General features: G+C 45.9%; 1 protein-coding gene across 2 annotated transcripts; it reads left to right on the top strand.

Annotated features, from left to right (window-relative positions):
• The first annotated feature begins 752 nt into the window (after positions 1–752).
• On the top strand, positions 753–24,617 carry LOC137534505 (uncharacterized). Of its 2 annotated transcripts, none has more exons than XM_068256035.1 (5): positions 753–813; positions 3,148–3,281; positions 4,217–4,406; positions 20,105–20,299; positions 23,863–24,617. In XM_068256035.1, exons 2-5 carry the CDS (start codon positions 3,237–3,239, stop codon positions 24,138–24,140), a joined length of 708 nt encoding a protein of 235 aa, XP_068112136.1. In that variant the 5' UTR covers positions 753–813; positions 3,148–3,236; the 3' UTR covers positions 24,141–24,617. The 2 variants fall into 2 exon arrangements, with proteins under 2 accessions (XP_068112136.1, XP_068112137.1); XM_068256036.1 differs by lacking the exon at positions 753–813 and adding an exon at positions 871–922.
• The last annotated feature ends 883 nt before the right edge of the window (positions 24,618–25,500 follow it).

Genomic DNA, 25,500 nt, shown 5'->3' on the forward strand with positions numbered 1-25,500 from the left:
CCTTGATTGTCCACCTTACTTCCGCTTTGGCTCCCCACATGACTACCTGCATATTGCACGTGGGACGCCTGTGTGACATCACACAGGTGCTCTACTTGCAATAATGCTGGTAGTCACATGGGGCTCCAATGCAGAAGTACGGTAGACACTCAGGGACAGCGTGTCAGGTAAAGTATAAATTCATGGCAGCACTAGTAGACCCAAGCCCGTTTAAAAACGGGCTCAAGGTCTTTTTTTTCCTGCCGCCGCCACCCCCGCCTTTCACTGTGCATGCGTGTGCACCTGCCGCGCGCGCCCACCGTGCACCCGCAGTGCACGCCCGCAACTGCCCGCCCACCCACCTCGCTCCCTGGTCCCTCCAGCTGTACGTTACTGCGCATGTACCAGGTTAACAGTGACGCTGCAAAACTGCAGGACGCAGCGACACAGGGAAATTATAGTAAAGGATGAAGGACATAAAACATTTGGGGGGGCAGCGATGAAGTTGGTGAGACAACGGATGGGGATGATTTCTGAATGACTTCATGCTGAAATCGGTTGGGAATTGGCTTGTGGTGTTTGAGCAGCCAACAGATCTCTCTTAGATCAGATTTGATGAGCGAGAGATCTGTCTCTTGGTCAAATCTGCTCATCATCGTTAGTTGTATGGACAGCTTTAGTGCATCTTCATTTAGTGCATAGAACTCCAAAAACACAGGCTGCAGTTATCTTATTCACCACAAGATGGCGATCTCACAGATAGGAAGAAAGGAAGCCAAAGACAGGAAGTCATTTTAATATGTGTGATGTAGGAGTGGAGAGGAGTTGGAAGAGGTAATTGTGTGATCTGTGGTATAAGAGATGGAGAAGAGTTTGGGGTGGTCATACTTTGTTACAGAGGAGGTCATAGTACACCTGTCTCTATCCTGATCATCCCCTTGAAGTAATTGCCATACAATATACTTTATATAACTGTAGTGACCGTTTGCAACATGCGCCATAGATTATGGTCGACATTTCACCTTCCTACTCCTGGTGATAATTCAGTTCAGTTACATCACAGAGATGAGAGAAGTGTATTAAATATAGCCAAGTCTCTTCAGTGCTGGCATTTTCCCCTGTATAGCCTCTTCTGCCCCTAGCACTGCCATATTACTCTGCAATGTAGTAATATGCTCTCCACAATATTGTTGCTTATCTTTCTAAGCTGAGAGAAAGTTCTGAGTTCAGGTCTGCTTTAAAGAAAACCTGTACTGAAAAAGTTACCATGGGGGAGGTACTCACCTCAGTAGGGGGTAGCCTCTGGACCCTATCGAGTATTCCCCCGTCCTCCTGTGTCCCACGACGGTCTCGCTGCAGCCCCCGGAAAGCACAGGCTAAAAAATCCAACAGCCTGTGCAATATTTACCTTTTCTGGCTCCAGCGGGGGCGCTGTTGCGGCTCTTCTGATGGAGATAGGCGAACATAGCCGATCTCCGTCAGGTCCGCTCTACTGCGCAGGTGCAGGAGACTTGCGCCTGCGCAGTAGAGCGGCCCGACGGAGATCAGCTATTTTCGCTTATCTCCGTTAGAAGAGCGGATACTGCGCCTGCGCTGGAGCCCGGGAGGTAAATATTTACATTGCCGCCGCTCCGGGAGGATTTTTGCCGCCGCCGTGGGACCGAGGAGGACGGGGGAAGCCTCAATAGGATCCAGAGGCTGGTCCCACAGCGGCGGCGAAAATCCTCCCGGAACGGCGGCGATGTAAATATTTACCTCCTTGGCTCCAGAGCAGGCGCAGTATCCGCTCTCTGCACGGAGATAGGCGAAAATAGCCGATCTCCGTCGGGACGCTCTACTGCGCAGACTAGCCTACCAGACTACCAGCATTATTGCAAGTGGAGCGCCTGTGTGATGTCACACAGGCGCCCCATGTGCAATATGCACGTGGGGTAGTTTAGACCCCACCTAAAGATCAGGGCAATTTTTACATAACTGACCACTGCAGCTTTAAGGCATAGCTGCAGGGTCGCACAATTCAGCACACAAGTGAGTCTCCCCCCCCCCCTTTTTCTCCCCACCAACAGAGCTTCCTGTTGGTGGGGTCTGATCGCCCCTCAGTTTATTAATTTTTCTAGTATAAATATTTTCTGTTATAAAAATGTATACTTTTTTTTTAAATAAATACATGTTTTGCTGCCTCCCCCAGCCACCCTCCCTCCCTTCTCCAGCCAGCCTATCACAGCGATTGGCTTTGAGGCTGTGATAGGCTTCAGCCTATCACTGCCGATCGCTCTTTTGTGCCCCAGGGGGACAGCTGTGTCACACGGCTGATCGCACCGCTGTACTCAGTAGAAAGACGGCGGTTTCGCTGTCTAAAAGTCGCCGCTCGGAGACTGAAGGCAGGGCGGAGCTCCGCTCCCCAAGCAGGAAATGCAGCCTGCGCGCGATCTCCTGCAGTATCCGGCCCCAGGACCTGATGCCAATTGGCGTTAGGCGGTCCTGGGGCTATCGCCACGTTCACACCCATTGGCGTGACAGGGTAAACATCCAGTGCTTTCAAATGAGCTTATCAGCCCTATCGGAAATAGCAGTCAGGTGACACTGGAAGAGATCAGATTAGACAGGCTAAACTCTCTAAATACAGGGTGCATTTCCTTCTGTCCTGTGCAAGAGTTCAGCTCCACTAACTTCCCGCAGTGTGATTGTGAAGGGGGAGCACAGCACTACAGACACCATACAAGCTGGGAGACACAGAAAAAGCAGAAGAAAAGTGCTCAGGAGGCTGCCTTGGAGACAGACTTTCATTGAACATGCTGTGCATGGCTGTGTCTCCTCTGCCCCCAAACTGAAAGTAAAAAAAATAAGCATGCAGAGGTTTGAATAGGCATCATTTCTCTTGCTCTCCATGTCTCCCCCCAGCTGGGTTTGACCAGCAGCTCCATACTGTTGGTGGGCCTTGAAGGAAATCTGTTATAGAACCCTCCTGTTCCTCTCATGGTCCCTGCGTTCCAGGGCTGGCTCCCCCATTAGCATCCCACCGGTCGGAGACTGCTCTCTGTTGCCGTGGGAGGGAAATCTCTTTTTACACAAATGGACATCTACGCTTATATGTGGATTGTGATTGACAGGCAGCAAAAGTGAAACAGGAAGTAAAAAGTTAACTGTTTTTGTTTACTCTGCACTCAGCCAGACAAGCCAGCGTGTGTGACAGGTGGACTGTATATGCATCACCTCATCCACAGTCACAGGCAGCATCAGCAAGCAAGACAGCCAGCATGTCTCCCCGCCTATCCCAACCAGAGAAGATGTTCATCATCAAAGTAAGTATTTATTTTTTTCCCAGGTCATCTCAGGATAGCACCCATAAGAGATAACCTCTCCACTCCAATCTAGACAGGAAGTAGGGTAAAATATTCAAATTAGCCACAGGGTATACAGTATATGTGCTGCAATCCCACACACTCAGTTTATTTTCTGTCCACTCAGCAGTAGGATCACTGGGCTGGAGAGTGCTATCTGTGTCAGATGGCAGGTGCAGCAGCCAGTGTACGTTCCCCGTTATACTTCAGACCAGAAGGGATCTGAGCAGGGACTGCACGGCTGCATGAACAGCCTGGTGTATTCAGATCTGGAAAATCTATTAGAAAAGAAGTCTGCACACCTGGCAGTCATAAAACAAAGCTTAACCATCTCCCGTCCACCTCATGCCGATGGGCGGTGGAAGAGTGGTGCCTCCAGGACCGCCTAACAACGATTGGACTGCAAAGTCCTGGAGGCGGGGTTAGCAGGGAACGAGCGCTCGCATGCCCGTACCCTGCGGCTGTAAACAGCAGGGATCCATTATCAGCCTGCCAGCCGTGATCGGAGCTGGCAGATGGTAAAGTAAAAAAAGAAAAAAAGACAAACATTTGTACAGCACTGTGATCTAGCGCAGCGCTGTACAGGGGACAGCCCTGCCATTTAACTGTCCCTCTGATTTGCTCACAATATAATCCCTCTCATAGGCTGATTCCTATGAGAGTGTAGTTTAGTGTACGGATCACAGTCTAGGGCCAATTTACGGGGGAACAGAGGAATAAAAGTAATAGTAATATATTTTTTAAAATCAACTTTAATTAATAAAAAATAAGCATTGCAGCAGCAATCAGATCCCACCAAAACAAAAGGTGACTGGTTCAGTGACTAGGCTGTCTTGTAGAAATGTAAAGTATTCATTTTCATAATGTAAAAGTCCTTTTCTTTTTAATATTTACAGAAAATGGTTCAGAGTCAGTATGACCAGATCAGCATCCGGAAGAGGAGGAAGATTAGCCTGAAGATGATGCAGCACCTGAGAGAAAAATTTGACCACCAACTGACCTTGAAGAGCTTCCAGACAATCTGGAGTGATATTAAGAGGCGCAACGGTCGATTGGTGAACATATATATGAGGAAGCACCAGCAAGGTGAGTTAAAAATATTATAATTCCTTTATTTTATTGCAAAAGTATTTACTCTCTTGATATTTTTTTATGTTTTATAGGTAGCCTCACAAACTGTAATGTAAATGGATTGTTTGAGAGGCTGCATCATGTCACTGACGGAACATATCTACAACTTTGTAAATGTATTATTTGGTTTATTGAGAAGTAAAAATGTATTGGACAAAATAACTTATAACTTCAGCATGCATAGATTTTCAACCTATGTTAAAGTCATTATTTTTTAGAGTCAACATTTGCAACATCTGCAGATAAAAGTATCTTTGGATAAGCCTCTGTGAAGCATAGTGGATCTCCCACCTTCCTTCAGTCTCAATGCCCCGATCTTCTCTGCAGTCGTTGTCCCAGCACTCGGTTAGACCCAGATCTTTGTACAGTATGCGCAAAGTATTGAGACTGAGGCCGGGAAGGTAAAGGACTACCAGAACTACACTAAGCAGATACAGGCAGGAAGGTAATAGACAGCCCAGGTCCGCAACAGGTAGTCGGAGTAGCCAGGTACACATTCATGTATGGCCAGGTCTGCATGGGCACTGGGTATGCCGCAGCGAGGAACAGTGGGATTGGGTTGCTTGAGCTGGCTGCCTGAAGTGCAAGACTTCCCATTGGATCCTCGGTCAGGTGAGTGTAGGCCAGTTTCTATGTGCTTGCCACATTTTACCACTTTGATTGCTGCCAATTCCTCAAAGTCAAAACCACTACGGCGAGTAAATGTGCAGAGCAGCAGGGTGAGTAGAGAGAATAATTGCTGTGCTGCAGCTAGGACACTAGCAGGGAAAGGTGGCAGGGTGTGTTTAGTGCTTCAGAAGTTGCCTGTCATTAGTAGCCATGTGCACTGGCTGCTGTAATACCAGAGAGCCCTAGATTATTGATTATTTTTTTTAAGATTCCTTATTTTATTTGGTTTTCACGATACAATTTTTTTTTTAGTATTATCAATTTTTCCAACAGAGAGAATAAGGCAGAGCTCGCTCACAATAAACAGCTTTTCATCAAGTCATTACAGCATTGTGTTAAAATCACAGTAATGTTCACAACGGTTCAAGGGGAGATACTCCTCACTTGTTATTCTATTCTTTCCTATTTATCTCATCATTCCATATAGGAATTCTCAATCAACTAGGTTACTACTTGAACGTCCTTTTACCCATTCCCTTCTCTCAATACAGAGAATTTCTTCCCTGACCTTGACTGTCCCACCATAGGCTGTTCCCGTCCTGGTTCACCTCACTCTCTGCATGTGCTGAACAAATAAAGAAGAATATAGAGAAAGAAAAAGTAAAGAGAAGACAGTAGCTAATCACCCTAGAAAAAGAAGAAGGGTCAGCCGGGGGCAGGAAGAAGGACCAGCATCATCCCAACAACCTCTTCCCCCGCACAGGGCTTCCTGTTCGGTACTAACCTTCACCAAGCAGTCTCTTGTATTCCTTGGTTGTTGTGAAAACTTCCCAGCAATTCCAGATCTCTTTATTCTGTTCCTGTTATGATCGCTTCTGCAGCGTTTACTGCTGACTGCAGTGGTATTGCAACCCAAGCAGTTCTGATGTCATTACATGCATTTGCTTGCATAGTTTGGTTTGCACTTAAACTAGTTGCTGATTCCATCTGCAGTCGCTCTGAAGTTAATGACAGTTTAATATGCTTTTGTGTAAACAAACATTGTCTGCTGCAATGGAGGGGCAATCCCTTTCCTGCAGGCTGCATATCATTGTCTGCCTTTTCCTGCTGTCAGCCTGTGATTAATTACCATTCACTTGTGTGGTAATCTGCAGGTCTGCTCCCATTGGATGACCTCAGTATAAAGAACTGCTTCCTGCAATGTTTCATGGGCTACCATAGTCTCAGATTCTGTCTGTTACTCTGCTCGTGCCCCACCTCGTTCCTAGTCCGTGTGGACTGCGCTGACTCCTGTGAAGGGGTCAGCGAGTCCTCCTAGTTCTGCTCTTGTTCTAGAAGTTGTTACTCTGCTTGTCTTGTGTCATATATTGGTTCATCGCCAATATATACGCATAATTGCGCATATTGTTATTTTCCTTGTATTCGTGTTACGTTCATACATCAGTGTCGCTGATATATACGTACACGAACTGTTTATTTCCTGTGTTCAGTTAGTCAGCCTTTCAGCACGTCTTGGTGGTTGCGCGTATCGCGATCACCCGTGCTGAGTTAGTATCCTGCTCCTGGTTCTGTTTGTGGATTGCGTTCATCTCTGCGAAGAGATAGCGAATCCTTCTTAGTCCTGTTCCCTGTATTGCTCCAGTGCTAGTCAGTGCTCCTGCTTATGTCATATATCGGTTCATTGCCGATATATACATATGTTAGTCAGACGTTACAAATAGTTTCATTGATAGCTGTAATTGTAATACGCTAGGAAAACATACTTATTGTATATTTGTCTGTGTTACGTTCATCTATCTTGATCCTCCTATTTCCTGACTATCCTGTCCTGCCTTTGTGAGGCACGCCATCGCTGCTACGCATTGGCTGCCTCATTCCAGTCTGTCTTGTTGTGGACGCTTGCTGTCACTAAGTAGTGGCTAGTTAAGCAAGCGTTCATTCTGTCTACCTGTCCTGATCTCCTCAGTCCTGGTTTATGCGCTCAGCGCTACTTTGCGCTGAGACGTTATTACGAAAGTTTTGTTTGTGGCTGTTCGGATCTGCACCGGCTCTGTGCACCACAATCTCCTATTGGAGTCAGTCCTCTCCTCCACTAAACTGGGGATATCCTGATTCCTTGTGCTGGTGTGTGTACTTCCTTCACGTCAGCTTATGTGTTGCATGCTGACTGTGGAGATTACACCTCCAAGCTTAACAGTTCCTCTTTACCTTTTAATGATTTGCGTTAATTCTTCCATACGCTGGGTATAAGAAATTTCCCTAAACCATTCCAACAGTGTGTGCACAATCTCCGGACTTCCAGTGCCTACTTATTAGTATCCTTGCTGCACTTATAAGATGTCTACTAAGTGACCTCTTTCAGACTACATTGGGTTTCATGTAATAGGTACCTACTAGGGTCTTCTGAGGGTTCTGTACCTGTTATCTTTTTTATTAGCGTTTTACACCCTCCCAAAATGGTTGGATTTTATGACATCCTGAAAATATATGTATCATTGTTTCCTACTTGTTATGGCATCTCCAACATCTTGGTTCCGTTTCTGGAAACATCTTGCTTAACCCATTTGGTGGAAGGTACCAGCGTGTTAGGATCTTAAAACCTGATTCTTATATTCTGGAAGATATAGAGACACTACTGTATGTGCCATGGACATGATCTTATTCCACTGTGAATCCTGGAAGGTCCTACCCAGGTCTGTTTCCCACTCAACCTTATATGTTAACCCATTATCACCACAAGAACTTAAGGAATTGTATGTGGAGAGAGAACTCCCCTAGACCTACCTTCCCCTCTACACATATCTTCAAATGGTGTAATCCCCCTACTAAGTTCTTGTTTCCTCCCTTGTGACATCAAAAAGTGTCTGAACTTGTATCTATATTGGTGTATTGTGTTTGTTCCACAATTTCTGTCAACGTTTTCCATTACCCCCTTTATGTAAGTGATCTTGCCTAAATCTTAGTCCCCCCTCTCCACTTAGGATAACTCCTCTTATCCCACCTTGGCACAAAGTCCGGGTTATCAAGAATTGGTAGCAGTGGAGAGGGATGTGGAGAGATGGCCTCTTACTGTCTATATTTACCCCTGTCGACAAGGTGATTGATTAGTAAGCTGGATATTGAAGGGTACTTCAGAGGTCTTGCCAACCAAGGCAAACTAGTCAGTGTAACCTCAGACATACTTTGTTCTATCATTACCCACTGCTTTATATCAGGCATGTTTTTGCCAGTCCACTATCCTACTCTATATAGCTATTTTTAGGTTGCACCATTACCTCAAATCTAATTCTTGGAGGTCTTGCATTCCAAATTAAAGAGTAACTGTCAGGCTGCAAAAGCTAATTTAAACCTATATTCTCCTGTGTTAAACAGTTTAGAAGGAAGCCAAAAAGGCAATACTGAAGTTAAAAATCTCTTTTACTTTTGATGTGTGCTGAACTGCAAGGCTGTTAGACCCAAGCTCTCAAAAGGACGAAAGGCCGCATACCATACTGCAAAGCATTCTGGGGCTGCTTGGGTCCTCCCCTTGGCTGCTAGTGAGAAAGTACAGGCTCATGTTACAACAGCGTAGCACTGAAAAATCACAGGGCAGAGTATACTGCATGAGTCTGCTATTGTTCCTAGCCACATGGCTAATTAATATTCACTGCACAGTAGTGTTTTCCATTACGGATATTTTGTGTGAGTGGAATCATCAGAAAGCAGGCAGGACATGACGACACAATTGGCTTCATAGGAGACAGACAAACATGGAACCTGCCATGAGCTGTCAGGAGCATCATTCTCTGCAAATACTATATAAAAATTCTGTGAAATCCAAACGTGGACAGTGAAATGCATATGTAATGTAAGTACAGCCAATCTTTAGCTACTGATATATGTGTTTTTTTTCTCTGAGACCCTATACCTAACAGCTCCTCTTTAATTCTCTGAATGCTGTTCTCAGTTCTATGAAAAATACATTGGGGACTGGCACAGGTAGTGTCTGGTAGACATACAGAAGGCGGGGCATCACATACATTTTTAGAATATTTACTCCCCCCGTCCATGAGAATCTCATCTTGCTCCATTTAGCTAGATCTTTTTTTTTAAATTATATTCTTAAAGGGAACCTAAACTAAGAAGGATATGGATTTTTCCTTTTAAAATAATACCAGTTGCCTGACTCTCCTGCTGATGCTGTGTCTCTAATACTTTTAGCCACAGCCCCTCAACAAGCATGCAGGTAAGGTGCTCTGAATGAAATCAGACTGGATTTGCTGCATGCTTGTTTCAGGTGTGTGATTCAGCCACTACTGCAGCCAAAGAGATCAGCAGGACTGCCAAGCAACTGGTGTTGTTTAAAAGGAAACATCCATATCCCTCTCAGTTAAGGTTCCCTTTAAAGGTGCGTACATACGCACTACCGGCAGCAACAACGGGGCCGTTAGACCCTCCTGCTGGGCGGACGTTCAGCCGACAGTAGTGCATGTGTATGCGCTGTCGGTGGACTGATAAGGCTGTTTCTGAATGATCCGCTGAGCGGATCGTTCAGAAACAGCCTTTTCAGTCCGCCGACATCGTTCAGAAACAGCCTTATCAGTCTGTCAGACCCTCCCGCTGGGCGGACGTTCAGCCGACAGTAGTGCATGTGTACGCGCTGTCGGTGGACTGATAAGGCTGTTTCTGAACGATCCGCTGAGCGGATTGTTCAGAAACAGCCTTATCAGTCCGCCGACAGCGCGTACAAACGCACTACTGTCGGCTAAAGGTCCACCCAGCGGAGGGTCTGACGGATCCGTCATTGCCGCCGGTAGTGCGTGTGTATGCACCTTTAGGTTCATGTAGTTTAACGACACTAAGTCTGCCAGCTTTGATGTTATCTTAATACCTAAATATGTCAAAGTATTTGAAACCCACCTGAAAGGGAAATTCCCTTGTATATTTGCTATTCCATCCGATTGCACAGACAGCCCCATAGCCTCAAATGTGTCCCAATTTTATTCTAAAATTCGCCAGCTTTCCGTATTGCTTAAATTCCTTTAATAAGTTAGGGAGAGTGATCCTTGGTTTAGTCAGGAAAAACAAGAGATCATCTGCATATGCTGCAATTTTATATTCGCTACCCCCCTAGACTGTTGATTATTTATTCTGATCAGAGTAATAAATCCATAATGCAGGGCAGTCTGCTGTTGCAGAAGCCAGTGATACATGTGCTGACAGCTGACTTTTGTAGTGAGCAGAGAAGCAAGCTCCACACAATTTAGATTAGCTTGATTGCAGGTAATCTTATCTCTTTTCCCAGCTCCCCCTCCCACCCTGTTGTCTTCCCCATTTTCTTCTTTTCAGATTTTAGTGGCTTCTTTTAACAGCATGTCCCTGCCAAACAGCACTGGTGATGTCTGCAGGCCTCATATGCATCACCCTTTTCTGACTGTCCTCAGAGGAGCTCACAATCTAATTGTACTATAGTCATAGTCTAATGTCCTACCATATTATTATTATTATGTATTTATATATCACTGGCATCTTCTGCAGCACTGTATAGAGTACAGATTTTCATAACAGTTAGCTCCATCCACATCCTGATGACTCCTTTTCCTCCAAATCCCCCAAAATTTGCAGCAACACACTCGACGCCGCGACCCGCCAACCCTCCCATAAAAAAATTGGTTGTTGGGAGGGACCTAATAATTAGCACCTGGTGTCAAATTCCCTAGGTACACCACTGTTGTTATGTAATACTGTCCAAATATCCCCATGCATAAGTTCTGATTTCTAACTGCTGCTTGCAGGAAAATTTGTTGATATTTGCTAATATTCCTGACTGCTAATATTCCAGACTACTCAATTTAAAGAGACCCTGAAGTCTCTTTTTTTCCCTGCTTTTGTCATATAATCCTGTTCAGCATTGTTATAAACTGTTCTTATATCACCTTGCTTCGACACCAGTAACTTCTTACAGTTACGTCTCACAGACTGTGAGATCACTTGACTCTCCACACCGCAAACAGGATATAGACTTTCTCAGGCTTCTCCAATGTTTCCGTTATTTATTCAAGTCACAGAAAGACAGATAGATACAGTCATCATATCCTAGCTATGCAAATCTTCATGTTGCATTACAAGCTCTTGATTAGACTCCCTACCGAAGTCTATCAGGTACCTTCTTCCTACCTACGTTACACTAAACTACCTATGTACATAGCATACATTATATCAGCTTACATAAAGGAATAACATGCTTAGAGGTCCAAGTCAGTATTGCGAGCTAGTGCAGAAGGAAGAAGCAGAAGTGAGTTCCCCATCGCTCGCTCCAGATTTAATACCGACTAGGAAAGAGTTAAATATGACATCATCTTCGCCACCCCCTATATCAGTCTATTGGTGGACCCACTCGTGGTGTCATCATACCCGCCTACTCGATTAATAATCAATGAGGCACTTGACCCAGATGCAGGACCGTGGATGTTTAGTAAACATGGCCAATGTTTTCTGTTCCTGTTGAGGTCAGAGTGGCCGATGGCCTTCTGTTAGGAACATGTTCTCAGTATCTGCGTGTATCTTCTGCTACACGCAGACCCTGAGATGCCTCTGCCTGCATCACCAACCCTCTATCTATTTTAAAGGCATACACTGCGGACAAGCCTTTTACATAAAACTCAGGCCAAGTAACTGAGGCCTACTTAAATTATAACATTCCCCCCTAAAACGGCTTGACCCGCAGATCCCAGCGTCTGAACCTCCCAGTACCTGGTTTCTTTCTTGTATGTTTCACTTTTCGATGTTCGTGCTCACACAACTTCTCTGCTCTAGGCGATTACCCCTGGAAGAGAGAGAGCAAGACCTCTTGGTCTTCCTGTAACCAGGCTCTCTGGGGAGGCCCTACTTCTAAGTCCCTCAATACCACATGCTCAGCATTTGCGTCACTTGCGTATCACTCACAAACTTGCATGACCACAGAAAAGTGAAACTCGTTTGGTTGTTACAAAACGGAGCAGTGCCCGGTGCCTTCTAAAAGAGCGCCTTTATACAATCAGCTCCTAGGTACTACTAAACCTATACCCGTAACCCTGTATATCCCTTAATTTAAACTATTGGTTCCGGAGATTGTTTATGAGGCACCAATCTCTGGACCAGGTTAATTTATTTTACGTATTTTAACCCGCAACCTCACCTGGATAATGATGCCTAAAGTTGTCATGCCCATCCAGACGACCAGTGGGTGTAGAAAGAACTTTGGAACTGCAGATGCCCCGTCCGAGTGTCCCTGGAACATCACCGGAACCTTTGTCCACCAGGGCAGACTGGAAATCACCTGCTCATTTTTGTGTTCTACCTCGTTAAGATCACCTGTATCATGGTGAAATCTTACCTCTAACTTAGTGTACTGTTTGTTTAACCTTTGTAACAAAATGTGGTCGTCTTGGATCAAACCCTGTTCCCCTTTGTCCCATGTCGGGTTCTCTTTCAGGACGGGAACTACCCGTGAAACTTTGACCTTTAGAGTTCTCTTAACAATTTGAGAAACAAGGTCATCAAACCTGGATGACAGGATCCATATGGGATCTCCACTCACACAATATGTTCCCCTTGGAAACTCCCCCTTATCGGAACAATTATGAGAATATACCTTGAATGTATCACTAGACCTTATGTTAAAAAACCAAACCTTTCCTTCAGCCACCGGAACTATCGGTTGGGCTTCAGGGTGGATCTTTTGAATGGTAGCCTCGCATTCTGCGTTATTGAGCCTGCAGGCTTCTTCACTAAATTTGGCTTGCCCCGGCCAACGCAGATACTTCTGCAAGAATTGCCCGCATGAGGACAACTCTACTTGCTTCACCTCCCCGTCTAGCACCAAAAAAGGTTGACCTCTCAGGTCCTGGTGTAAGACACGGGTTGAGGTGGGAACTAAGGAAGTAGCGGTGCCTAAAGGAATGTTGCACTGTTTCCATTTGTTCACCCAAACATCTCGAAGCTGCCATGCAAAAGATCCTTCTCCAGAAAAAATAATATACCTCCCCTTGTCCAATCTCTCGCTGACAAAATATGTCCCCAGCTGTCCTGATTGGACCTCTTCCCTCCTTATGTCCTGAGGCACACTATGTACCTGAGGTCGGGAAGACTGTACTCTCTGCAATCGTTTGATTAAGAGTACCTCTTCACTTACCCAACTATCATGAGGATAAGCTGCTGCATATGGACTGTGTAATATCGTCCCCTGTTGTGACCCGTGTGGTGTGAATGGGGTTCCCTGTGTGGGCTTTCCCTCCCCCGGGACCGCTCTCCCCACCCTCTTTGTCACCTGGAAATGTGGCTTGATCTCGATTGTTACTTCTTGTTTCGAGAACCACCCACCCTTGGCTTTCCAGCCTTTACGTGTGTATAGTTGTTTCAGAGGCACTCTCTGTTGGTAGCTCCAGAGTGTGATGTGGTCCCCTGCGTCTCTCTGCTTGTTCCTCTCCAATCTGGACCCATCTCACTCTGCATAACCAAGACAAGGTACCCCTGAATCACACACTCCACCTCTTGCATGTACCCATTGTACTGCAATGTACCTTTTAACAAACCTTTGGATCGGTGCATCGATTCTGGGAGTGTGGCATTCAATAGCAGATTTACACTGCCATTAAATTCCCACTGCCCGCACACCTGACCCTTCAGACCTTTCACCCACATTGTGCCATGAAATTTGTTTTCTCCTGGCACAAGTGCTCTTTCCCTCCATCCCTGCTTGGTCCATCTGTGCCAATCAGAGGGAGGTGTGAAAGGATCAGTACCTTTGTCACCCAACATCAACATGTTTGGGCCTTGTATTCTCATTAACCCCTTATTATTCATGAGAATGTCCTCTCTTCGTTCTCCTAGGACGAAATGGCAACCTAGGATCACCATCAGCACGGTACTCCTCATTATAAAAGCACCACCTTGGCACCACCTTGGGAAAGAAAAACATTAGCAATTTGCACTATGCTTTGCTCCGACAGTTTTTTTAGACGTTTTCCGATCTCAGGAATCTCGTGTTTTAGTCTCTTTCCCATTTCAGGAATCTCGTGTTTTAGTCTCTTTCCAATCTCAGGAATCTCGTGTTTTAGTCTCTTTCCAATCTCAGGAATCTCGCTGTTCTCCAAGCTTAGATTGGCATCTGGAACCTTTCGCGTATCCGACTGACATCTCCAGCTTTGCTGCCAGCACGGCATCTGTCTCAAATCCATATTGCCAAACACCTGAAATCGAAATACAAACAAATCAATTCTTATTAATGATTTGGGATTCGCCCTGCGGCTTGTACTCTTTACACTTTAAATTGATCAATATATATCGTAATTGATCTCGTTGCTTTATGGTTCTCATGAACTCTGTTTACTCTTATTGGTAGATTGGAGTTAAACTTCACCCCCCTACCTCAGTACTATCCTCAGTACTTACCTGTTTAAAATATGCTCCCGCGGACTTCACCTATGGAAGCTCGCTTCACCTTTGGAAGCTCTCACCCCATTGCAGCTCACTCCACATCCCCCCTTATCTGTCCATGCGCGGCCGTCGCATGCACAGATTACGGATGCCACACCTGATGCTGCTTTGCAGGTGAGCCTGCAATGCTCTTACTCATTATCGCATTTACTTGTCTAGAACTTCATCGCGATACCAGCTCTGCTAGAAGTTCTGTGTGTTGTACCCTCTGATCAATGTTTGCCGTGCCACTACCCCCAGACTTCACAAAAAAAACGGCTGCCTCCCTGTAGGAAGGAGCACTTTACACTTAAACTACACAGGGTGCAGGGCTAAGCATACCAGCGTCACATGCCTGTATGCAGATCCCTGAATGCCCACTTGGTAGGTAGTCACATGGCAAACACCGTACTGATACACTGTCACTCTGTAAACGGCAATTCTATCATCTGTATAATTGCCCCATGAACTGCTGTCAGTCCTTGTTCTTTGTGCTACAATTGATAGGAGCTGGAAAAAACATATTTGACCAATCAGTGGACGAAAAAAAAACGCACACAAAAACAGCTCCAGCCCAGCATAGACCTCTCAGTCCAGCTCTGGCCCTGTTCACGACAAAACCGGAAAAAACGTTACCGCTCTGCAGAAGCGGCGACGGAAACCCGAATTGGTCAACTCCCTTTTTTTCCAACTCCGGCACCCCCTTTGATGCGCTGTCCCCCTTTCCTTCTATTTGGAACTCATGCTGCACCACCCATTAAGGTGCCTCACTTACAGGAATAATCCCATAAGCAACACAGTACAGACCCATTTCTGATCTGTACTGCTCCGTGTGTCCCTGCACCGAGCTGGGAAACACTTCCTATTCTGGCATTCCTGTCCATGGACCCAGGGAAAAGCTCTGGGGAAATACTTTGAGAACCGAGACACACAGGAGAATGTCTCTGTATTTCTACCCCCCTCCCTTTCAGCTGCTCTGCCCGGAGCCGCGAGCACAGCCTGACGTGACGTGGATCCCCCAGCCCCTCCTCCCCCCTGCCATGACGTGTGGGGGCCATGACTCACGGGGGCGGGCTCTCTCCACTGCCGCCATTTTGAGTCCTGGACTGCCAGCCAAGATGGCTGCTCCCATAGCAGCCTCTCGTTCCTATAGACCTAGGAGAGAGAACAAAACTCACACAGAACATACATTTGTTATGCATAGTTACACACAGCATCTATCCACAATGCACAAAAATCAGCCTCAGCATTCCTTCACGTCTCAGCTGTAATCCGAACTGCAATCAGACATACGGATCCCCAGAGACGTAGGAATCTTTCTCACTCTATCACAGACATAACTAAGAACCGCCCGAGTGAGCTATATGACTCCAAACCACTGTAACTGTTTTAACTGTTAACATCCCAGCTAGAACTTCAACACAATACAGACATTGAAAAAACATGTTAGCAGCAGCACCGACTGGAAATGCGAGAAACGTGCAGAACATCTCACAAACAGAAAGACACTCGCTTTCCTCTTCTCTCCCTCTATCCACCACTAACACTGATGGTTTCCCTCTGCCGCGGGGGACCCCCCCCCCTTATCTATCATCCTGCCCAGTCTCTGGACAGGGAGAGAAAAACAAAACAAAACCCAGAGAGAGAGAAAACAAAACCTCTGCCACACAAAAACATCGAATCCTAAGAAACAATCAAAGCGCATAAACTCTGAAAACACGTTCTGTATTTACATCGGAGCTGCACCCCTCCTCACCCCTCCCTTCACGCACAGGAGAGATGAGAAGCCCGCAGCCTCCACTCTGCAATTAACACAGAATATACACATTAACACATTATCCTCCTCTCATACAATAAAGATAATGCAACACAACAACGTAAAACATACTTGCCTGATCAGAGGACTGTGTAAGCCTGCGAATTCGACCAGCTTTTGGCAACTTTCCACGACACTGAGTGGATCCCTGGAACTACTGAGCGTCAGCTCTGTGTACCCACACTGGCTCAGCGGATCAATCTCCAGCGGCAGCTGCCAGCCGGCCTCGGAGCCTTCCAGTCACCTGTGATCCGGTTTAGGCTAGGACTGATGTGCACCTTCAGTCTAAGTTTAACATCCACGAGTGTCGCCGCCGGTTTTCTCGAATTGCAGCTGTGTGCTTGGCTCCCGCACACTCCCACTTATCAGTATCAGCTTGATAAGCTTTACCGTCTGCGTCCGTCTATTCCGCTTGTTTTGCTGTGGAATATCTTGAAACCATTTTTGGCCCCCGGCCCCGTCTGCCTGTATTGCTAGGCAGGGAAGGATTTCAGGCACCACTGTTATAAACTGTTCTTATATCACCTTGCTTCGACACCAGTAACTTCTTACAGTTACGTCTCACAGACTGTGAGATCACTTGACTCTCCACACCGCAAACAGGATATAGACTTTCTCAGGCTTCTCCAATGTTTCCATTATTTATTCAAGTCACAGAAAGACAGATAGATACAGTCATCATATCCTAGCTATGCAAATCTTCATGTTGCATTACAAGCTCTTGATTAGACTCCCTACCGAAGTCTATCAGGTACCTTCTTCCTACCTACGTTACACTAAACTACCTATGTACATAGCATACATTATATCAGCTTACATAAAGGAATAACATGCTTAGAGGTCCAAGTCGGCCTTGCGAGCTAGTGCAGAAGGAAGAAGCAGAAGTGAGTTCCCCATCGCTCGCTCCAGATTTAATACCGACTAGGAAAGAGTTAAATATGACATCATCTTCGCCACCCCCTATATCAGTCTATTGGTGCCTAGGTTCTCAACGTGTGGTACGCGTACCCCAGGGGGTACTTCTGATGGTTCCAGGGGGTACTCTGGCTTGATATAATTAACCAAGAATAACCAATTTGGAGTTTTAGAAAATTATAAATCTTATTTAAACAACACCAAATTAGTGTTTTAGCTAATTAAAAGCAATAGTAAATGATTGAAAATTGTTTAGAACTAATTATCATGTACTACGATTAAATATATATTTGTCAAGGGGTACTTGTGATAATGTTTACTATGCTAGGGGGTACTCGGTGAGTACAGGGTTTTAAAAGGGGTACATGCCAATAAAATGTTGAGAAACACTGTAATGGTGGACCCACTCGTGGTGTCATCATACCCGCCTACTCGATTAATAATCAATGAGGCACTTGACCCAGATGCAGGACCGTGGATGTTTAGTAAACATGGCCAATGTTTTCTGTTCCTGTTGAGGTCAGAGTGGCCGATGGCCTTCTGTTAGGAACATGTTCTCAGTATCTGCGTGTATCTTCTGCTACACGCAGACCCTGAGATGCCTCTGCCTGCATCACCAACCCTCTATCTATTTTAAAGGCATACACTGCGGACAAGCCTTTTACATAAAACTCAGGCCAAGTAACTGAGGCCTACTTAAATTATAACAAGCATGAATGCCCTATTGGAATCGCTGCATCCCCGCGGCAGATGAATGATTTATTACAGAGAGATAGATTCAGGTTAGAAGAGAGCAGGCTGGCACTTGCATATTCCAAACATATAAAACAGCTTAATTTCATCCCGCTGATAACATTAAAAAGTGCATAGGTACATAGCATAGTGCTGCCTAACGAACGTTTCGCTCCTTGAGCGTCTTCAGAGGCTTCTGCGCACGCCGGGGCACCGAACTTTTGGTATATTTAAATGGAGGGTTTCTCCCAGTGAGCGTAGCGCGCTGTGTCACGCCGCCTGCTCCAAATTCGGTGCCCCGGCGTGCGCAGAAGCCTCTGAAGACGCTCAAGGAGCGAAACGTTCGTTAGGCAGCACCGCTGCCCCCCACCTCACCCCACAGCCATCAGAGCCAGGGTGGGCAACATAATTAATGCTATGTACCTATGCACTTTTTAATGTTATCAGCCGGATGAAATAAAGCTGTTTTATATGTTTGGAATATGCAAGTGCCAGCCTGCTCTTTTCTAACCTGAATCTAATTGCTACCTGTTTTCCTCTTGGGCTTGAGCACGCATCACCTGACATCTAACTACCCTGCTTGCTGCCTCTGTACGTCTGCAACAGTATTGTCTACTAACAATGCTACAACGCTATAATACTGCAGTGCCTGTTCTGTCTTTCTACTCTTACACAGAGATAGTCCTGCAAAGCTCCCAGGCTCTCAGGGCTTTACTTCCTCAAAGAGGCAGAGCTTTACACTGTAGCTCTGCCTCCTCCGCAGTCGATCTCTGCAGATCGCCGCCTCTCCCTGCCCCTCTCAGTCTTCTTTCACTGAGAGGGGCAGAGAGGAGACAGAGATCCGCGGAGATTGATTGTGGAGAGGCAGAGCTACAGCTCAAAGCTCTGCCTGTCCAGGGCAGCAAGATCTGTGACCTGCAAAGTCGTGGAACTTTGCAGGTCACTTTCTGTTAAATCATTCATCTGCCGACTCTTATGCGGGGCTTGACGACAGACAGGATTTCTTTTTCCTCCTCATCCTGCCCTATTCAATGTAATGTGGCTTAAAGTGAGTCTGCAACGAATTAAAAAAACAAAGCAGTTACTTACCTAAGGAGAGGGAATGTTCTGGGTCCTATAGAGCCTTCCCGTTCCTCTCACGGTCCTCTTGTTCTAGCGATGGCTCCCCCGTTAGAATTCTCTGACCGATGGGTCGGACACTGCTCTCTGCTGCCGTGGGAGGCTTCAAAAGTCTTCGAGAGCTCAAGTGCTCCTGGAGACGGGCCACTCTGTACTGCTCATGCGCTAGCACGCTCTCTTGCGCACTCGCATGTGTGCAATATGGAGCCGTCCGTCTTCAGGAGAACTCGGGCTCCCGAAGACTTCCAAAGCCTCCTGCACCAGGAGATTTAAATGGGGGAGCCTGTGGGGGAACACTGGGACCATGAGAGGAACAGAATGGCTCATTAGGACCCAGAGCCATCCCTCTCCTCTCCGTAACCCTCTTACGACCGCGTCACGCCAACGGGCGTGACCGCGGCGGCAGCTCCAGGACTGCCTAACGCCAATTGGCGTCAAGTCCTAGGGCGGAGATTTGCAGGAGATTGTGCGCGCCGATGCACGTGCAACTCCACATGAATGACAGAGCTCAGCTCCGCCTTCAGCTTCCCAGTGGCGATCACCGCTAGGAGACTGTTAGATGGCAAAATCGCTGTCTATTTACATTGTACAGTGCTGCGATCTACAGGATAGATAGGCTGGCAGACGGAGGGGGGAGTAAAAAATAGTAAAAAAAAAATAGGCAATTTTATTTAAAAACAAATCAAATAAATATTTACAAAAAAAAAAACACCTGTGGAGGGATCAGACCCCACCAACAGAGAGCTCTGTTGGTGGGGGGAATCACTTGTGTGCTGAGTTGTGCGGTCCTGCAGCGAGGCCTTAAAGCTGCAGTGGCCTATATTGTGAAAAATGGCCTGGTCACTAGGGGGGCTTAAACCCAGGGTCCTCAAGAGGTTAATTATCTGTTTTAGGTTTTTTTTTTAAATTCACTTCAGAATATATCCCTATTATTTAGTACAGTGTCCACATACACCATCTGCAGCAAAATAATATAGCAGATATTTGCCATTGAAGTTTTTGTTAACATTCTCACATTGTGTTCCAGCCCCCCAACGAACACGGAGTCGTCGTCGTCGTCGTCGTCAGCAGCAGCAGGACTGCTCCCCCTCACCTCCTGCCCCTTTATCTCTGCCTCAAGAACTGGAAGCAGGACCGTCCAGTGCAGTGTCACCACCACCAGTTACTGCTGGCAGTAGAGAAGGGATGGAGAGAAGCAGGCGCCATCGCCATCGCTGCAGATGTAAGTTTTATGTTTTCTATTCTATAGTTCATTTATATTTGCGTACAATACAAACAGCACATATTCTTCTTCTTCTAGCTAGTCTTTTGCACAAGGCTAGGAACAAAGAGCTCATCATTTGCCATCCTTTCTTGTTGCCCTGTTACGTATTTGCACACATTAATTTTCATTCCCCTAAGTCATCCTCACTCCATACTAAAATAGGCCAGTTTATTTAATCTTTACTGGTAAGTGTGACCCCTCTGAGTTGTCGCAATACGGAGCCCCGTATTGCCGTTACATGCCCTGCACAGCATTCCATTGCTGCTATGGGGCACTTGGTTTCGGCGTTCGGCAGTCAGCTTTGTGCGACAAAACCACTTGCTTTACTGTGACAGCGCCCAGCTATGGCACTGAGTGCCGGGGCGCAGAGATTACTTGCTTCGTCAGCGCTGAGACCCTCTGAGAATCTTCTTGTCGGCTGCTTGTCAGACTGTGCACATGCTCAGTAGCGGCTCTCCACTCAGGCTCTGGTGGAAATGGCCGAGCCCAATCTGGTCCGCTCTACTGATTAGGTTTGGCTTTTTCTGCTGGAGCCCAAGCAGAGAAATGCTATTGCTTATAGAGAAATTGTAAATATCAATACCGCTCGGTGTCTAGGGGAGCCAGCGCTGGATCCCCTCCACTGAGGAGGAAGGGTGAAGCCTCCTTAGGATCCACAGGTTTCCCTCTCCGGAGGTAAGTACCCCCCAGGGGCTTTTTTAATTTTTTTTATAGATTCACTGTCCTTTACGGTAATTTGTGATAATAAAATCAATTGATTGTACCATACAGTTTTATAATTAACAGTTCAGGGTCATTTCTAGCCATTTTGTCACTCCAGGCAAGGAAACCTGTGGCATGGCGTGGTGACCCCCCCAACCCGCGTGTGCCACAGATAACACTTTATGTATATGGTTTTCCATATGACAAGTCTAGAGTAATAACATCACACTATGACTATGATCATCATTGGACTGTAAGCTTCTCTAAGGACAGTCAGCTAGTGACACCTCTATGTACTCTGTACAGTGCTGCTATAATAATATGGTAGCACATTAGGTACAGCAGGGATTAGATTGTGCGTTCCTCTGTCAGTGACATGACTATGTAGTCTGTAAAGTGCTGCAGGAGATGTCAGCACTATATAAATACATAATAATAATAATATGGCAGGACATTAGACTATGGTAGGGATTTGATTATCAGCTCCTCTGGTGACAACCAGTGACATGACTATGTCTATTTACAAGTTTTGCTTTGTTGTTAATTTATTTGAAAATATGGAGTAAATTAATTTACCACCACTAGTCAATAGATCAGGCCTTAGTTTACTGCAGCTTTCACTTTACTTTTAATTGTTTAGCTGTTTAATTTACAGCTGAGCAGCACCATACGGTGAAGTGAATAGCACACTTAGTGGTTGGACCCAATCCATGCTCTTGCAGCTGGTTGTGGCTGTTAGTGCTAGTACCCTCCTCCCGCCCACCCCTCCCTTCTCCCCCCTCCTTAGGTTCTTGCATGCTTTTGGTCCTAGAGAACTGCAGCCTGTCACTCTGCACTGTATGTCTTAGGGCTGGTTCAGACGGACGCTTGCAGAGTGTTTACAGCCAGCGTTCAGGGCTTGGTGTTAAACGCTCCCATTCAAGTGAATGGGAGCGTTTGTACCAAGCTTTCAAGCGCGTTTACACAAACGCGGCGTTTGGGTCCCGATTTTCCCTGGCGTTCAAGGAGCCCCTGGAAGCTACATGTAGCTTTCAGGGGAGGTTAACCGCGACGGCTAATGTCTCCCTAGGGGAAGAAAAAACGCGACCGCATCCAAACGCACACGAACGCTGCTGAACGCGACGCCAGCAAACGCAACGCCTCCAAACGTCCGTCTGAACCAGCCCTTATTTACATATATGTGAAACGTAATCACTTTTGTGAGATACTGTAGAGTAGAATGCAGCAAATTCTTCAGGAGTCCCACTGTTAGGTTAACTATTCGGGTTTCTGCATCAGACACACTTCCTATACCTGTGTGTTGCTGTTCACGGCGTTCCCAATTATTATGCAAACGTCAATTTTATATTATTTTCCAAAAGAGTTGTTGCAAATGCCAGCTTAATTTTGGAGTCATCACCATCAGATTGTAATTAGAATGCTACTGAGCAAACTTCCTAATTATAATGGTATTTTTTTTTTTCAAAAGTAAAAAATGTAACATCTCTACGACTGCCTAAAGCTGTTCAGCGTCAACTCCTGGGGGTGGAGATTAGCAGGGAATGCTCGTGTGCATGCGCGATCATTCCCTGCCAAGACACAGAGCAGAGCTGACAGGCTGCAAAAGAGAAAAAAAAGCTGTTATTTGTATGTACAGTGCTGCGATCATTTGCAGTGCTGTACAGGGGACAGCTCTGTCACTGAGCTGTCCCCTCGAGTGGCTCAAAAACGGACCGCACTCATAGGCTGATCACACTGAATGGCTCTCGGGGGGGAAGAAAAAAAAATATTAAAAACATAAATAAATAACATTTAAATTAATAAAAATAAAAAACATCACAGCAGCAATCAGATGCCACCAACAGAAAGCTCTGTTGGTGGGAGGGAAAGGAGGCAAGATTAATTTGTGTCCTAAGTTGTATGCCCGTGCAGCAAAGTGTTAAAGCTTCAGTGTGCTGAATTGTAAAAAATGGCCTGGTCACTAGGGGGGTCCTCAAGCAGTTAAAATGCACTGTTCCCAAGTATTCCGCACAACCAAGTTTCAAAAAAATTGTGTAGGTTGTAAAGAACTGAAAATGGTCATTTGTTGAATTTGCAGCATCATTTATGAGGTCAAATTTGCTGAAATCAAAAGCCATTTCAATCAAAAAACAGCCAAACAGGACAAGATACATATTAACCTAGGGCCCCATATTTGGATGTGGCTTCACAATTCTTGCACCTATTGAACTTTGTGAGTCTTTAGGAGAGTTTCTCCTTGCATTTCTTTTCAGGCCATCATAAATTAAATGGCCTCTCAGAGCTGCCGTTTTGATGTAAAATGCCCCCTTCCCTCATAGATCTTTTGTTTGAGGATGCTCTAAAGGTTCTTAGTAGGACCGAGGTCGGGGAGGATGGGGGCCACACCATGACTTTCTCTACTTTTATGCCGAAAGCAGCCAATGAGGTGTTCCATGCAGCATGAGATGGTACATTGTCATTGTTTAAGTTGATTTTTTCACGGAAAGCACGTGTTTTTTGTACTGTGGTGGAAAATGGTCAGTCAGAAACTCTGCATACTTTTCAGGCACCTGATGATGGAAAGGAGGCTCAATCCCATCCCCAAGTGCCTCCCTTCTGCCTTACCCATGCAGAGTTCCGGACAGAGAGTAAATGAGAAGCTACTTCACTTGCGGTGCAGTTCGGCAGGACTTTGTAGGTCCATGGAAGATTAAGTTTACTGTGCCTATAGGCTCCTGTGATGTAAATCTGGGCTTGGTTCATGCTTAACCTTTTATAAAATAATTTAAGGTTCATATGAAGAGTTATGATTTCTTTTTCTACATTTATCTATTTCACAGCTTCAGAAATGAAGGACCAAAGGGTGATCCTGCTGCGTGAAGTGCTGTGTGATCTGCGTGGCACGGTGTCTCATTTGATACAGATGCTGCTTGCGATGGAGAGGCGGCTTGAACAGCAGGAGCAGCGGGTGGCTCGAATGGAGCGGCAGATGGCTCGATTGGTGCAGCAGAGCCAGAAGAATAAGGAGGAATTAGAGGAGCAGAGGCTGAGTGTACTGGAGATAAGAGCGGAGGTGCTGAAGCTCCGTGAGTTTTTGGCTGGGACAAATGGACTATAATTTTTTTTTCGTTTTTTATTTTATGGCGTTTATAAGTTTACATACCCCAGTTCCTAATCCTGTTCATTCCCCCCTATAACATCAATGAGATTTTGAAGTCTTTTGTGGTAGTTGTGCATAAGGCTCTTGATTGTCTCAGACAGTAAAGCTGCCCATTCTTCAGGCCAGAAAGCCTTGAGCTCCCATACATTCTTGGGCCGTGTTGCATGGGCTGCCACACCACAATTTTGCACAGAGTCCTGTATTTCACCTGAAGTTATTTGTAGGTTTTTCCTTGTATCCCAACCACTTTTTCTGGAAAGTGTGGCAGAAATTTGAGTTGGTCTACCTGACTGTTGTTTGGTTACAAAAGAACCCATCATTTTCCACTTCTTATTCAGAGTTTGAACACTGCTGATTTGGCAAATGGCAACCGAGTTATTGTTATTGTTTTGTAAATAAAAAAGAAAAAAAAAGCAATAAAAAAATTGTACTGGTTTACCTGTGTTCTCGTTTTTATAGTACCAAGTTTTAATCCATCGATACTGTATATTGACGAAACAGTAAAAAAAAGGCGCATGCGGCTAACGGACTAATTGGGTGCCACGATAGGCACCTATACATAATTCTGGGAATTAGGCGCCAGAGTGGAAATTTGCACGCCTGGTAAATAGCGGGCATTGGTACAGTACTGCGGACGCCCAAATGCCGATATTTTGTGGCACCCAAGATTTTTTTTTTTGCAGCGTATGCAATGTGATCATCACATTGCACCGCAGCTAGTTAGGGTTAGGCATTACGGAGGTAGTGTGTGCAGGGTGGGGTTAGGTTTAGGCATTAGGACGGTAGTGTGTGCAGATGGAGGAGTTTAGGTTTAGGCATTAGGGAGATAGTGTGTGCAAAGGGGGGAGTTTAGGTTTAGGCATTAGGGAGGTAGTGTGTGCAGGGTGGAGTTAGTTTTAGGCATTAGGGAGGTAGTGTGCGTCGGGGGGAGTTTAGGTTTAGGCATTAGGGAGGTAGTGTGTGCAGGGTGGGGTTAGGTTTACGCATTAGAGAAGTAGTGTGTGCAGACGGGGAGTTTAAGTTTAGGCATTAGGGAGATAGTGTGTGCAGGGTAAAGTTAGGTTTAGGCATTAGGGGGGTAGTGTGTGCAGAGGGGGGAGTTTAGGTTTAGGCATTAGGGAGGTAGTGTGTGCAGAGGGAGGAGTTTAGGTTTAGGCATTAGGGAGGTAGTGTGCGTGGGGGGGGGTGGGGGTTAGGTTTAGGCATTAGGGAGGTAGTGTGTGCAGGGTGGGGTTAGGTTTAGGCATAAGGACGGTAGTGTGTGCAGAGGGGGGAGTTTAGGTTTAGGCATTAGGGAGGTAGTGTGTGCATTGTGGAG

This window comes from Hyperolius riggenbachi, chromosome 10 (assembly GCF_040937935.1).
Source record: "Hyperolius riggenbachi isolate aHypRig1 chromosome 10, aHypRig1.pri, whole genome shotgun sequence".
In the NCBI taxonomy this organism is placed as follows: domain Eukaryota; kingdom Metazoa; phylum Chordata; class Amphibia; order Anura; family Hyperoliidae; genus Hyperolius; species Hyperolius riggenbachi.

Coding starts and splice junctions, on each gene's coding strand:
- LOC137534505 (XM_068256035.1), top strand. CDS start 3,237: ATGTCTCCCCGCCTATCCCAACCAGAGAAGATGTTCATCATCAAA. Junction 3,282..4,216: donor AGAAGATGTTCATCATCAAA/GTAAGTATTTAT, acceptor TAATATTTACAG/AAAATGGTTCAGAGTCAGTA. Junction 4,407..20,104: donor TATGAGGAAGCACCAGCAAG/GTGAGTTAAAAA, acceptor ATTGTGTTCCAG/CCCCCCAACGAACACGGAGT.